This window comes from Ischnura elegans, chromosome 5 (genome assembly GCF_921293095.1).
Source record: "Ischnura elegans chromosome 5, ioIscEleg1.1, whole genome shotgun sequence".
NCBI classification, from domain to species: domain Eukaryota; kingdom Metazoa; phylum Arthropoda; class Insecta; order Odonata; family Coenagrionidae; genus Ischnura; species Ischnura elegans.
In genome coordinates, this window is record NC_060250.1 from 66603877 (window position 1) to 66617914 (window position 14038).

At 36.9% G+C, this 14038-nt stretch overlaps 2 protein-coding genes across 5 annotated transcripts in view; one reads left to right on the forward strand and one right to left on the reverse strand.

Moving 5' to 3' along the window:
- The first annotated feature begins 54 nt into the window (after window positions 1–54).
- LOC124159009 (transmembrane protein 70 homolog, mitochondrial) lies at window positions 55–12707 on the forward strand. 2 transcript variants are annotated; one of them, XM_046534490.1, is made up of 3 exons: window positions 55–291; window positions 375–746; window positions 5467–12707. In XM_046534490.1, the coding sequence occupies exons 1-3, from the start codon at window positions 157–159 to the stop codon at window positions 5701–5703; spliced, it is 744 nt and encodes a 247-aa protein (XP_046390446.1). In that variant the 5' UTR covers window positions 55–156; the 3' UTR covers window positions 5704–12707. The 2 variants fall into 2 exon arrangements, with proteins under 2 accessions (XP_046390446.1, XP_046390445.1); XM_046534489.1 differs by having other exon boundaries at window positions 56–291; window positions 372–746.
- Window positions 12283–14038, reverse strand: part of LOC124159006 (ankyrin repeat domain-containing protein 11) — a 35927-nt gene continuing 34171 nt past the window's right edge. For all 3 annotated transcript variants that reach the window (XM_046534482.1, XM_046534483.1, XM_046534484.1), the window contains one exon: window positions 12283–13254. In XM_046534482.1, the coding sequence (XP_046390438.1) occupies window positions 13075–13254 (180 nt within the window). In that variant the 3' untranslated portion in view covers window positions 12283–13074. The remainder of the gene's footprint in view (window positions 13255–14038) is intronic.

The window sequence follows — 14038 nt, forward strand, 5'->3', positions numbered from 1 at the left end:
TAACTCGTCAATAAACAAAATAGGTACGATACTCTTTTCGTGCGCTGCTGTTTCTCTGAGGGGGAGGAAACCAAGGATTCGCAGGAAATATAAATATTGAAAGAAGCGCATCTAGATCATGCTGTAATCTGTTGTGTTTTTAACCCTTAACTTAAAATGCTTAAGGTCCTTCGTAATTTGAAGCCAGGAGGTGTGTTCTCTCCGGCTATAGGGCATTGGTTCCTGTTGAGAGATAGTTGTATTTTGAGAACTGCTGCTCCGTCTGCTACATACTGGGGATTTTCCTGCAAGGTAGGTTAATATCATGGTATTTAATTTGGAAATGAAACGATACAGCGTTATTCAAATCCCAAATACCTCTTGTGTTCCAGAAGGGATCTGTTGAGGTTTCTCAAAGAAAGAACCTTTGGCATAGGTTCTCAGTATCATATAGTTCGGCAGGAGGAGGGAAAGACACTCTTGTTTACTATGGAAATCTGACACCGCAAATAAGAATGGTGAAAATATTCTCCCTTTGCTCAAGCCTAACTGGTCTTGCTGCCCAGCCAATATTGTACAATCATGCCTCAGAATTGGGAGGCACCGGCGTTCTCATTGGTGTTGCAACATTTGTTGGTTTTTTCACCTTCGTCACACCTGTTCTTCTTCACTCAATTACAAAAAAATATGTGACAGATCTTCATTACAACGCAGAGACGGGAGTTTATACTGCTAGTTTGCTGACGTTTTTCCTCAGGGTGAAGAAGGTTAGTCAAAATGCATTTCCTTTTTTTCCTAATTGCTTACTTCAAATGCGATGTATTTCGACTTTATTTGGCGCATAATAGTCCGTTACATTATCTAATAAAATGATGCAAATATTGTGGTGTGAGCCTTCGGTTCCCATTGGATGAGGTTCTTCAAATGCCTATCTGGCGTATTATCTTACAAAACATGTAATTCTCATTATCCTAGCCTTATGGACAGTTAGGATTATGAGAATTACATGAACATGCTTTAGGGGGGCTAAGGGAGTTAGTGGGGGCTACTGCCCCCAGGAAACTGGAAATTCATAATCATTTTGAAAAATAATATGCCTGAAAGTGCATTTTACATCATTTTGGCACTTAAAATTTAACTTTTGCAGATGCAGTTATTATGTATCAAATCCAGGCAAGATTTTAAAATATTATTTTTATTTCTCTGAGGCTTGGGGGGGGGGGGGGGGGGGGGAGGGGAATCAAGGCCGTAGCCAGAAAATATTTTCGTGGGGGGTTTATGGGATAGTAGACATACATAGAATTATTTTTATAAGATAAATAGAAAAGCTTGTACAGTTAAATATACATATTTATTATAAACCCTTAAAGGAAAATATAAAAATATTATTATAAAATTGAATTTTGCCTTTAGCTTTTTTTTGCTGCGACCAAATGAATTAACTCCTCGGTGTCGATGTCAATTCTGCGGTCCTCAGGAGGCTCATTCACCTCTCTACTAATTCACAGCACTATTATTTCACACACTGCACTACAACTACACACACTGCACCTACAAATTCGCTTATATAATTATTGACTTAAGTCGCATTGGACTACTAGATGTCCCCGAGCCGCTACATAATATCGTCGTGTGAGCATCAAGCGAGAATAAAGTATCTATTTAATTTTTTTCATTTCGGGGGGGGAGGGATCAATCCTCCTTGATCCCCCGACTTGCTACAGCCTTGGGGGGAATACATCCCTTCATCCCCCCATAGTTATGTTCCTGCTTACGGAATTCAATAGAAGACCCAGCCTCAGGCATTGAGGTTGCCCAATAGTTAGATTATGTTTTGCCTCTTATTTCAACATCTTCATTGTAGTTTTTGGCTATGGACACTCACCGCTGATTATTTTGGTATGACCATAATCATCTTAAATTAACATTATATCATAAAAAGTCAAAATTTTAATGACTTGCCTGTCAGAAATATGCCAAAGAAATTAGATCCGAATCCTTATGTAATGAGATATTTTTCTGTTGCGGTTGACTATCAGTGATGTAAGATCCAGTAATATACTCATTGTGTAATGAAATAGAAAAAGTTAAATGCTTTGATATTTTCAAGCCTAATATGTACTCATATTTCGAAGAATTCTTAATCATTAAAACTTCATCATTCTGAATTTAAAATAATGAGGACGCTGTGGAATGGGTAGTCTACTCCTTAAGGGTCCACATTGAGCCTTTGTGGTGTTCGGGAATATAAATACACTATCAGACGTTAAAGTTAATAACTATTTGAGTCATAGGCAGATTTAGGGGGGGTCACATGCCCCCTCCAGATTCTTAAAAATCATGTAAATTTTTCAATATGGTTTTCTTTATGTTTGTTTTGTTTTTTGCGTATTACGAAGCCTCAGTCATTAAATTCCACATTAATAACTTTCATGGTAAGATAAAGAGAATATTCCGTACAGTGATAGGGTGGTTTCCTATTATTTTTTTTATTGCCTAAATCGAAAGATTATTACTCCTGGAGTAGGCATTTCACGCTCTTAGATTTTCGAATGACGATATCTATTTTTCGCGATTAAACAAAAAATGAAAATTTTCAAGCGCGCGAAAACGCGACGGCTAAGTAGGAATGATGCGAAAAAGTCCGTGTGACGTATTTCCGGTTCCCGCTGCCGCCCTGTGAGGTGACCTTGAGGCAAGGCTTGAGCGCTGACACGACGCAGGCTGCTAGCATGTAGCTGAGTACCCTGCTAGCAGGTAGTGCTTGGCTTAAATATCGATTATTACTACCTTATCAAACAAAGGAAACTTTCCGACCTTAGACAATTTTAATAAGTGATTATTAAGAGATGTTTCCCTGAGCTCTGTGATTCATGGATGCATTGGTAATCTCAGACGATGTAAAACTCCTATCCTCTCATGTAGAAACTAGGTCCCTGTGATGTCACGTGGAGTGGAATCGCATGGGTGCCAATCTGGTCTTTTTCAAACGAGGTTAAAATTGACCATTGCTATTCATTTAAACTGGGATTTCTAAAACCAAATGATTTGTATATTATGAAAACCCTAATTTTGGGCAACGAATAGCAATCAATGCATTTTGTTTTCTTTGATGAAGGAAACTACCCTATTGTTGTGTCTTGTTTTAAATCTCAAGTATGAGAAGATCATTTGCCTTGTGCCCCCCAAAAAAAATCCTGGATCCACCCCTGGATTGAGTCCTAATGAGCTTAGATTTAGGTAAGATAAGTGAAAGTGTAATCGTAGTGATGATGACTGAAGTAGGAAGGTTAGGGGAGTACTGTGAAACCACTTTATCATTGGACTCCTTTTACTGGTGGACACTTCTCACCAGTGGCACAGCGAGGTGAGCGTTTTGGGGGATAAACCCCCCCCCCCCCCAGAGCTCAGGAGAAATTTTAAAGTTTAATCCATTTTACATATTTGGATCAGTATTACTTATAGAATAGTGTTGGGATTAATCATATATCCCTCAGAAAGCCGTAAAACTTACCATTTTGAACAATTATTCTTTAAATTTTCTGGAGGATGATCCCCGCAACTCCTGCTTTCCCTGGTGGGTATGCAATAACCCCACACCCTTAAGTATTAGTTGTGCCTAAAACCCCCCCTAGTCTTAATTGCTAGCTGCGCCCCTTCTTCACACAGATATTTCAAAACTCATTTTTAAGGTCCTCATAGATCAGACTGTCCAAGTAAGGAAGCCAACGGAGAATCAGGGTGACAAATGTTTTGTTAGTGTATGGAGAGAATCACAGTTGTCATCTTTGCATACCATCAGTATGTTCAGGAGATGTCAAGAGGAGAATTAACAGGTCTATATAATGGAGATTGATTGGGAGAATAGAGGTGGAATTTAATAGGCTCACTACCAATTTGATAATGATGAGTTTGTTGACAGAAGACTTGCAGGCACTGGTTGATGTCCTTAGTGAATGGTGTAAGAATTATGGTATAGATGTGAATGGTGAAGCTCAAGGAATCCAAGTAGGTATTCTAGCCCATTGGCCACTTAAGAATAATCCATATATATTCATCATGAGGTCACGTAAAGAATAACAGTTCATTTACAATTGATTTTTATCTTAAGTCTCTTTGATGCACTGAATAGTACACACGTTGTAGAAATCCATCTTACTGATTTGTGAATGAAAAACTTTGCTGTTTCTACAATTTCAAAATTGTAGAAACAGCAAAGTTTTTCATTCACAAATCAGTTAAGTCTTTTTCATTATCAGTCTTCTTCCTTGATTTGGATTCATCATTTAATGTATCATTCCTGACTAGCCGCCTACGGGCCATTTTTCAAGAATCAGGAAAAAGAAGTTGCAGAGGGGCATTTGTACATGCATTATTTGGTTTTGTAGCAATTAAACAGCAAGACTTCTAAGATACCCAAGCTCCAAACCCCTTCAGAAAACAAGCTGAGTAGAAATTTGGTAAAATGTCTTTTTGGCCTGATATCTGGGAAACATTAAATGGATGATTAAATTTGCATGCATAGTAAATGTTTAACTGAAATCATTTAGGATATTCTTTCAGCCTCTCACACTATTCTTTATCATCACCACCCACTTAAATAGGCATTGGTAGAGAAATTCAGGAAAGCAGTTTTATTTTGGAACTTTCAGAAGGATGACTTGCGGAGAGGAGCTTACTTGGAGGTTAACTAAGATCAATAAATAATCTGATGGGAAGGATTTTGTTAAAGGAATCAAAGCACAGTAGCTTAGAAAGGAGAATTAGAATAGGCTAGGCCTCTGAGATATAGATGTAGGCATAGTAAATGAAGTCATGGATGGGAATGAAAGAGAGGTAATAGACTTGGTGGATGATATGGTATATATATATATGGATGGTGTGTCTAATGAGGGGTGAGGGAATTCTGGCTAGTTTGATAAGTGGCAAGAGGTAGGTAAGGAAAAAAGAGAACAGAGTTCAGGTATAAAATGACAAATAATGGCCTTTTTACCTTGCTGAAGAAGATGGAGCTTGGCATTTGTAAGAATGGGTACAGCTAAGAGTGATTGGTAAAGTTGTCATGTCGAATTCCTTAAATCCTCGCCTAAAAACTGGATGAATTTACAGTGATGTATGACTAGGCTTATTGCATTTTGTGAATGAACAAATGAGTATATTTCATCATATATAACAATAATAATGGTCAAAGCGGAATTTAAACATTGAAAGTGTAACAATATTTGGGAATTATATGTACACACCTGTGTTCTCTTGTTTTTATTTATTTACTGGCTCCTAAATTTTTAAATGGTAAACTGTGGCTTTGGGTGCATAAATTTTGGAATACTCCAAGGACACTTCACACACACAATGAGCAAAATGAGGCAAGGCCATGTTTGTGCAATGTGGTTCTTCCATCTCATGTCATTATTTCACAGAAAAGTTCATAATTATATTTATATCATGTCCGTTCACAGAATAAATCTTCAAAAATGTTATTTTCAGGTGAATTTTAAAGCCGAAGAAGTAGTTGTCCCTGATGTCCCTGGAATGTTCACCTCTTTTAAAGTGAAAGGCTGTCCATTGTTTGTGGACCCTAGAATGTTTGACGACCCAAATCACTATGGAAAGTTGATGGGTTATGATAAACCAATAGACTTCTTACTAAAAAAAGATGCTGCTACTGATAAAAGGGAAGACCTTGCAGAGAAACTTGTTAAAGATAAGAATAAGATGTTGTGATGTCTGTTGTAAAATATAAGTATGTAAGTTAAGCTGTATTGTTGTGTGCAAGTGCATATTTTTTAAGGAAATATGTTTAAAAAAATGGTGCTGTCATTTAATTATTATCATGATGTCACCTCCTCCTGGTCATGTTTTTCTTTCTTATTTAAAACAAATCCAATAATCTCTTGCTATTAGACAAACACTTAAGGGCTTACCTCCTTGCTGACAGGATAAATGGTTATTACTATACAATGCATATATGAAAACACTTCTTTCAATCGTTAAAGTAGTTTAACCCTTTATTTTAATTAGAAATTAACTTTTGTATCAGCAAGCCCAATATTTAGAGCTTTATAAAGATGTATTGGCCCCAATTTACTATGTCAATGTCCATGCTCCAGTCTCAATACATTTACATTATTTTTCAGACCAACAATTTTAGCTATGGAGGTTTTTATACTTCTTTCTTTTATTATCCTTAAAGGCTACACCTATCGATCACTGGGGATTTCTGGCTTCAGCCCATGGCTGCAAGTATGGGCTTGGAGTCAGTCTCCTTCCTTATTTTCAGATTTCTTTTGGTTAATATCTTGGGTCTCCTGCCTAATTTTTCCCTGGCTTCTCTATAAATTACAGATTCCTCTTTTGTCACCTTGATACTGCCTGAACTCTGCTTTTAGCTGCCATTATTTCTGGAATTTTTCCTTATTTTCTCCTATGCATGTCATTTTTATCTTAACTTCTTCACTTATTTCTCCTGACTTCCCTTTCACTTATTTTTTTATTCATTTCCACGGATAGCATCATTTCACAAAAATTCAACTATTTTGAAAGTAACAACAACTAGAACAAAAATTACATGTATAACAAGTAAATATTTAAAAAAATGTATACAAAATCAAATATGGACCAAACTCTGAAATCATCCCCACTTTTCTTCTGAATGAAGCTGGAGATTCATTAAAGAAATCCCAGTACGTAGCAGCAGCACTACCTGTTCTAAGAAGTTGGGAGAGCCCACTCTGATAGGCATAGTACGTAGAAGAGAACCTTCAGCAAAAGATGGTCATTGAACAAAGACCCCTTGGCACTGGCAAGTCCATACCACCCAAGAGTACCAGACTCGATGAGGCCATTCACCAATTAAATAGTAGAATTATGTCAGCATGTTGGCACTGCAGTTGAAGGGGGAGGAGATATAAACGACTCTCCAAATCGATGACTGGTGTAGTACGGAACGTATGTATAACCAAGTCGGACACCAAGCATTCTTACGAATTTCTTTTGTAGGTCTTGAAGCTGACGAGTGTGGTTGGGCTGGTAGGGAGACCAGATGACAGACCCATACTCCACTATCGGGCATACCAAGGACTTGTACAGCTTGATCATGGGGAAAGGAAAGCTGAAGTTCACCGTGGATCTAAATATGAATCCCAGAAGAGAGTCAGAACGTGCAACTTTATGAGAAATGTGGTCAGAGGGACTGAGTGAAGGCGACATAAGGACTCCAAGATCCTTAAACTTATTAACTCTTTTCAAAACAGTGGTGTACAGAGTGTAGTCTTGCTGGACAACTCCAAGGCCTCGTTTGAAAGACATTACAACACATTTCTGAGCTTTAAGTTCCACTGCAATAATGCCACACCAGTTGGCAATGTTAGTGAGGGAGAGTTGAAGATTACTGGGTTCTAAGGGTGAGGAGACATTACCAAATATTTTGATGTCATCAGCAAACATGAGGAAGCGTGAGTTAATTGCTTTATCAATATCATTAAAGAATAAATTGAAAAGAAGAGGGCCTAGATGCGATCCCTGGGGCACGCCAGATAAAACGTGAAATGGCTTAGATGTTGATCCATCACATTTAACTATCAGTGTCCTGTCACGCAAGTAGCAATCCAGCCATGCCAACAAGGAACCATGCACACCATATCCTGCCAACTAAGATATTAAAAGGCTAAGACGAACCTTATCGAAGGCTTTGGAAAGATCTAAGTACATATATGCAAACAACCTGGCCAGAATCACTGATAGCAGATAGGGTGTACTCAAGGAACTCAAGCAAGTTAGAAATAGTTGAACGGTGTCGGAGGAAGCCATGGGGAGATGCACTTACACAGGTTGAAGTAGAGATGGTCTAAAATAATACTTTCATACACCTTGGCAATGGATGATTGGATGACAATCGGTCTGTAGTTACATACAATGCCACGATTGCCGGACTTGAAGACAGTACATAAGGCATTTTTGAGTGAGATGGGAAAATTCCTTGAGAGAGCAGAGATGAAAATATGACTGCAAGATGAGGAGCCAGGACAGGTGCACAGTACTTCAACACCACTGGAGGGTTGTCATTAGTTCCAGGTCCTTTCTTGGGATCAAGAGATTGTAGTCTACGTTGAACATTTCCCGGAGTGATGACACAGTTGGAGATAGTCATGTTCCAGCCAAAATCGAATTCAGGAATAGGTATATTAGCATTGCTGAGTACTGGTGAGAAGAACTCATGCTTTTCATCTACATTCATAGCCTCTCTTGAGTCGAAGATGAGACTGGATGGAATGGCAGGAGATTTTTTAAGGCTATTGACATGTGACCAAAAGGATTTATTGTCATGAGGAATGGTATTTTCAACTTTCCTTATGTAAACTTGTAGATACACATAAGCTAGATCCTTGCACTGTTTTCTCAGGTCACGAAAATCTTGTAGGTAAGGAGGAAGACCAGTAGATTTTAACTTTTTGTGAGCAACTTTTTTCATAATAACTAACTTAATGATTTTCCTCGAAAACCACTTTAGAAAAGAAGATGAATTGATTCTTTTTTCTTATTAGTATTTATTTCGTTATTTTCTGTCGTTCTATACTCCTCCATTGTAAACATTGTTTTATTTTAGGCACCTCTAAATATCAATTGCTATATATGTAATATTTTTTTATGACTTATCTACTATTAATTTTAATTGCGACTTCATTTATGGTATTTTGGTTACAATGTGCTCTATGGAAGTTTACGATACTGGATGGTTAAGGATGATACTGACGTTAATGGATGTTTATGATACTTTAACTCATGTTTAATTTGTTCATATATAATGTTTACGAAATGTCAACTGTTAATCTACTAACCCATTCCTTGGCTTTGTGTAGGTGCTTTCTCATTGATAGTTGAACGTAATAAGGAGAGTCTACTGTATGAACAATGAATTATATTACTTGACTTTCGTAGCAACATGAAAAATCATTGCTCTATTCAACATGGTAAAAGTAATACATTAATAATATTCTTGAAAGTAATTAGCGTCAAGTCCTATGATATATTTTTAATTTGGGCAGAGAGTTTTAACATTCTCTCCTCCGTACTTGTGCATTTTATCAAAATGGATGACTTTCTAATATTTGATTCTAAGTACTTCAAAAGAATTTTTCAATTGAGAGTGAATGACACACAGTTGAGGTGTTGACACATAGAGATTCAGGTCGGCCTTTATGGAACCAGACCTAAAATGGATTGGACCTTGCATTCTTACAAGGAGTCAATTATTTTGCGTAGCAATGTCAAGAAGCACTATGGATATACTCCAGAACCCCTTCTTCACTCTAGCATGTATTCTCCAGTGATCCACATTGTTCCTTAAAACCAAGCCCTCCCATGAAGGTCTTGCATTGTCTTACAAGCCAAGAATAAGATTTTTTTCTTATGTTAATGCACTACATTTTAGGATTCTATGTTCCCCGTCAGTTCCTGTATAACTACATATGCAGACCTCAAGGTGCTGGGGAAGAATCTTCAAAGAAAAGATATCCAAAATACATCTTATATACAATAATAGACTCCGGCATTGATACTGCGGGTGCGAAGTATCCACTAAAACTTATTCTCGTGCTCAACATTCCGCAATGGATTCTTTCCTTCGTGAATATTGATAAGGTATTTGTTTTCAGTATCCGGATATCATGCCTAGAACCAAACCTAGTTGTTGCGCCTCCCCTGAACTGCTACCAGGAATGAGTAGCACAGTATGCCATGTTGCGCCAACTTAAATTGTGATGTTGTATAGGGAGTAAATGCATTTAGAATTTCATTAGACCTCACTTAATGGGAGTATGAGCTCTTCCACATTTAGTAGCATTCCTTGGAATTGCTGAAGGTTAACATAAATATGCATTGATTCTGTTGATCTCCAAAAAATATTTTCTTCTCATTACCAAATTTAGCCTGAAATATTTTAAGTTCAAGAGAATTATCTTGAAGAGTGATACACCTGTAAGTCACAACACCTGTCACTTTTACTTAACTTAGCCAATTACCTATGTCTCAGAAGATTTGAGATGACCTTGAAGGTGACCCACTGGTGGTACTTTCCTTCACTTGTGGCCGTTGCCATTTAGCACAATGAGAAGTTAGGGACATATAGCTGGGTGAGTCCATACCATAGTTGGGAAATAAGGAATTATCAGTAAAAATCAATAGTTGAAAAGGCAGTTAACTATTTAATTTAAATGTACTATTTTTTAAAAGTTAATTTCCATCTTAAATTCATTTAATTTTGTCGAATGCCGGTTTGAATTTGGTCACCAAGGTTGTCCAGACGGGAAAATAAAACGGGAAACAAGAATGCAGAATAGTTAAGCAAGAAATGTTGTCTAAGATAGATGCTTTCTTATATTAAGCATCAACCAACTTCAAATAGCCAGGAGGAACCTTAATTGCAGATGCAGAAAGACATATTCACAAGCATAACACTGGTGACAAAACAACTGAAAATATAAATTTTAGAGTGAAAGTTACTTTATCTTAAATAAGTTGCTTTTTCAGAAAAGTAACTTTTCACTTTAACTACCCACTTTCTATCAGGATTAAAGTCAAATAATTTTTTTGGCAAATTTCACTACTTTGGTATGTAGTACACATGGAAACCCATTTGATGTGACTGAAAGTAAAGTGTGACCCACTGTTGGGTCATACTATCATGACATACAAAATGTCCAACCACCTGCAAATTGCCCTATCACTTATATTCAGAGGAAGGCTGTCAGCGTACGATTTGTGTGAAACACACAATCCCTATTTGTTAATCTGTTGTGATAAATGTGCACAGCAGAGGCGATGATACGGGAGCGGTCCAATTATTCTCCATGGAGTACTTGCACTCAGGAGAAGTAGTAAAACCTATGTATTAAATCTGATTATATCATCTGAAACACAAATATTGGTTAACAGCACTAAATATAATTTATCTTCCTGTGAAAAATGAAATGCTCTACTGTTAGCAATGCACTTCAGTAATTCTATTTAAATTCTTTAAATCCAAAGCAATCTCCCTCTTAGCCCTGCTTTAACAAAACTCAGACATTAAACAACTTCAAGCTCTTCGTTCTTATTTCTCTTCATTAATTCTTCTCATGATAACACATTGCTCTCCCATTTGGGTGATGTCAACTCTGTCAAATCCCGCTGCCTTTCAATCTATAACACACTTCTTGGCAAGTATAGTTAAATATAGAGTGCCTCACATGTACGATATGCCCACAAACACCATTCTCATTACCTCTCCATTCACAAGGTTACTTTTCTATGTCTTTAAAGTGACTTTAATTAATCTACAACATCCTAAACTTTATCACAGACTGTCCCGAGCTCCTCTTTTTTCTAAATTTCCAAGTTCCCTCTTGCCTTGCAAGCACAAACTTCCTCTTTCATGTACCAGTTCTCTGATTATCACACATTCAATGCTCCATTCAATTTTTTTCTCCATGCATTCACTTTTTTACTCCTCTCTCTTAATTCCCTTCCTCAGAGCATTGATTACCTCCTGTATCCCTGAACATGTTCACAAACTTGGCTCTATCTCACCTCTCTGATGATCAATAGCATCACTTCTTATACATTTTATGACTATGTAATTGTTCAGATTCTCTGTTGCATATTTTTATATTATTTATAGTTTTGTTTTGTATTGGGCCACTGTAAATAGGCAATATTGCTGTTCGTGAACATTTTTAATAAAGTAGAAAAAAAAGAGGTGGTGAGGTATGATTATCAATGCTATTTGAACCTAAAACATCCCAATTTCACACATTAGCGTTACCTAATAACAATACCTGTGCAAACTTTGTGATCTAAGAATGAAGAACCCTTTTCTTTCAACTTTCCCTACTGATTGGATAATGTAAACTCTACTTAAGCTCCCTAATCAAACTGTGATATGAACCAAACGGTCCATAAGTTCTTGGGTAAGCAGTTATGATGTATCCTGAAATGTCAACCCAAGAAATAAAATAATAAATGATCACACTCCTGCTTTAAAACTACCATTACTCAACTACTTAACATGATGACATACATATCTTGCCTCTTCATTTGTATGAGCAACGAAGTACGATTTTTGATACTATGAATCCCTTCTCACAATGTTACTAAACAGACAAACATGTTTGTCCCTTGCAGAGAGTGATGAAACTAGATCAAATACACAAAAATGGAAAAGCACAAAACACCATCAGGAGCTAGAGCAAACCATTACCCTTAAATAGATATGATCCACATGAATCACCAACCCTAAGTAACTGAATAAAATTTATTGATCAAAGGCACTTTGTTAAAATCTTTTATATAGCTGATATATGCATATATGTACACTTTTTACAGGATTTCATACCATTATAATTGAAACAAATGAGAAGTGAGCTTGTATGAAAAGATTCCTACAAGTTCCTGAAAAATAGTTACATTACTAATATCACATTAATTACTTTGCATGATTATGTCAGCTTCCCAATAATGGATATTTACCTATCCAACCAACTTATTCTCACCCAGTTATCTTCACTATGATGCTGCCTATATATGTAAGTTGTTAAAAAGGATTTGAAAACCACACCTTTCAAGGCACAAAGACTTAAAACAGAGAAAACACTATTGTCCAGGGAAGCCTTAGAGGGCACACTATTACAAGAACTGGTACAATAAGAACATATTTCCACATGGTCTAGTCAGTATTGCATAAGCCATACGCACAATTTACACAAAAATAACAGCAATAATAATTACATACATGACCACTGGAAACAAGATTAACTGTGAATGTTTAGATGCATAAAATTATTAATGGAAGAAATGACCTCCCAGGATAGGGATGAATTGAGACCACAATACAAGTAATAAATAAATTGGAATAATAATTCATCTTACTGATACTAAATTATTAACCTTTTGAATAAAAGTATGTGCCTTGTAATAGAACCTATTCTGCACAGATACTCTTCACAAGAATATCGAAAGACGTCAAAGTGTGGTGCTTATCTGAAGATGTTATTTTGGCAGGTGATGCATTTCCTCACTATGAGCAGACAGCAGTTTTTACAGAGCATACACTTCATTTCCTCAAGCCGGAAGAAGATCGAAGTCATCACTGACGTGGACCATTGGCACATGGTGCTCTTCAATTACAGGCTTTATCTTCGCCTCACACAATCCTAGTTCCTTCAATTTCCATTCCCAATCCATTTTTTGCACAGCATGCAATGATTCAGCCTCATTATGATGACGCAGTAACATAGACTCCTGTAAATATGCACACAAGATGAAATTATTGTAACGAAAAACTCCAGAAATGAAAACTGGGAAAACTGTGAAAAAGTAAATGAGAAAAACATTAAAAATAGTTTTAGCCAATAAAACTGAAGCATTCTTTTTCAGTTTGGAAGGTACCAAAGAATATGCTTTTGAGTTTTAAGTTCCACACTGAAGCCCTTCCATATATCAAGACTAAAGAGTACTTTCACCAAAGGGTACTTCTTTTGCCACCAAATTCTATAATGGATTAACTTCTAAGACAGATTTTGTCTGCAACTGTCAGTTATCCTAACATAAAAACAGCATAATACATTCAACTGATACCTCAAAAATAAGGTGACAAAAATTAAAGCATTTGATGTGGATCTGAATCTGCAGGTCCTTGTTCAGACAGCTAGGGCCTCAATGGTGGACCATGAGCTGACATAATTCCAATATATTTCCTTAACTTCTTGGATCTTCTTAAAGGTGGCAATGCACCAGGCACAGTCATCTTCCAATGGGAGAAAGGATGAGTGATACCTATGGGAAGCCACTGCAGTAGGGGAATACACCACGCTCACACCATTGCTGGGCCTCGTGGCTACTAATTATACATTGAGCTATACATCTCCACCTCGCTTTGAAAAAGTTACTTGTGCTTGGATAGAGATAGACCCTCCTGCAGGTGATGAGGTTGCTAATATGCTTAACCTACATGGATTAGATTTGACCAATATGCTGCACATAAATTTAACTGACACTTCATCACTCCATCCTTTTGAAACCTTAC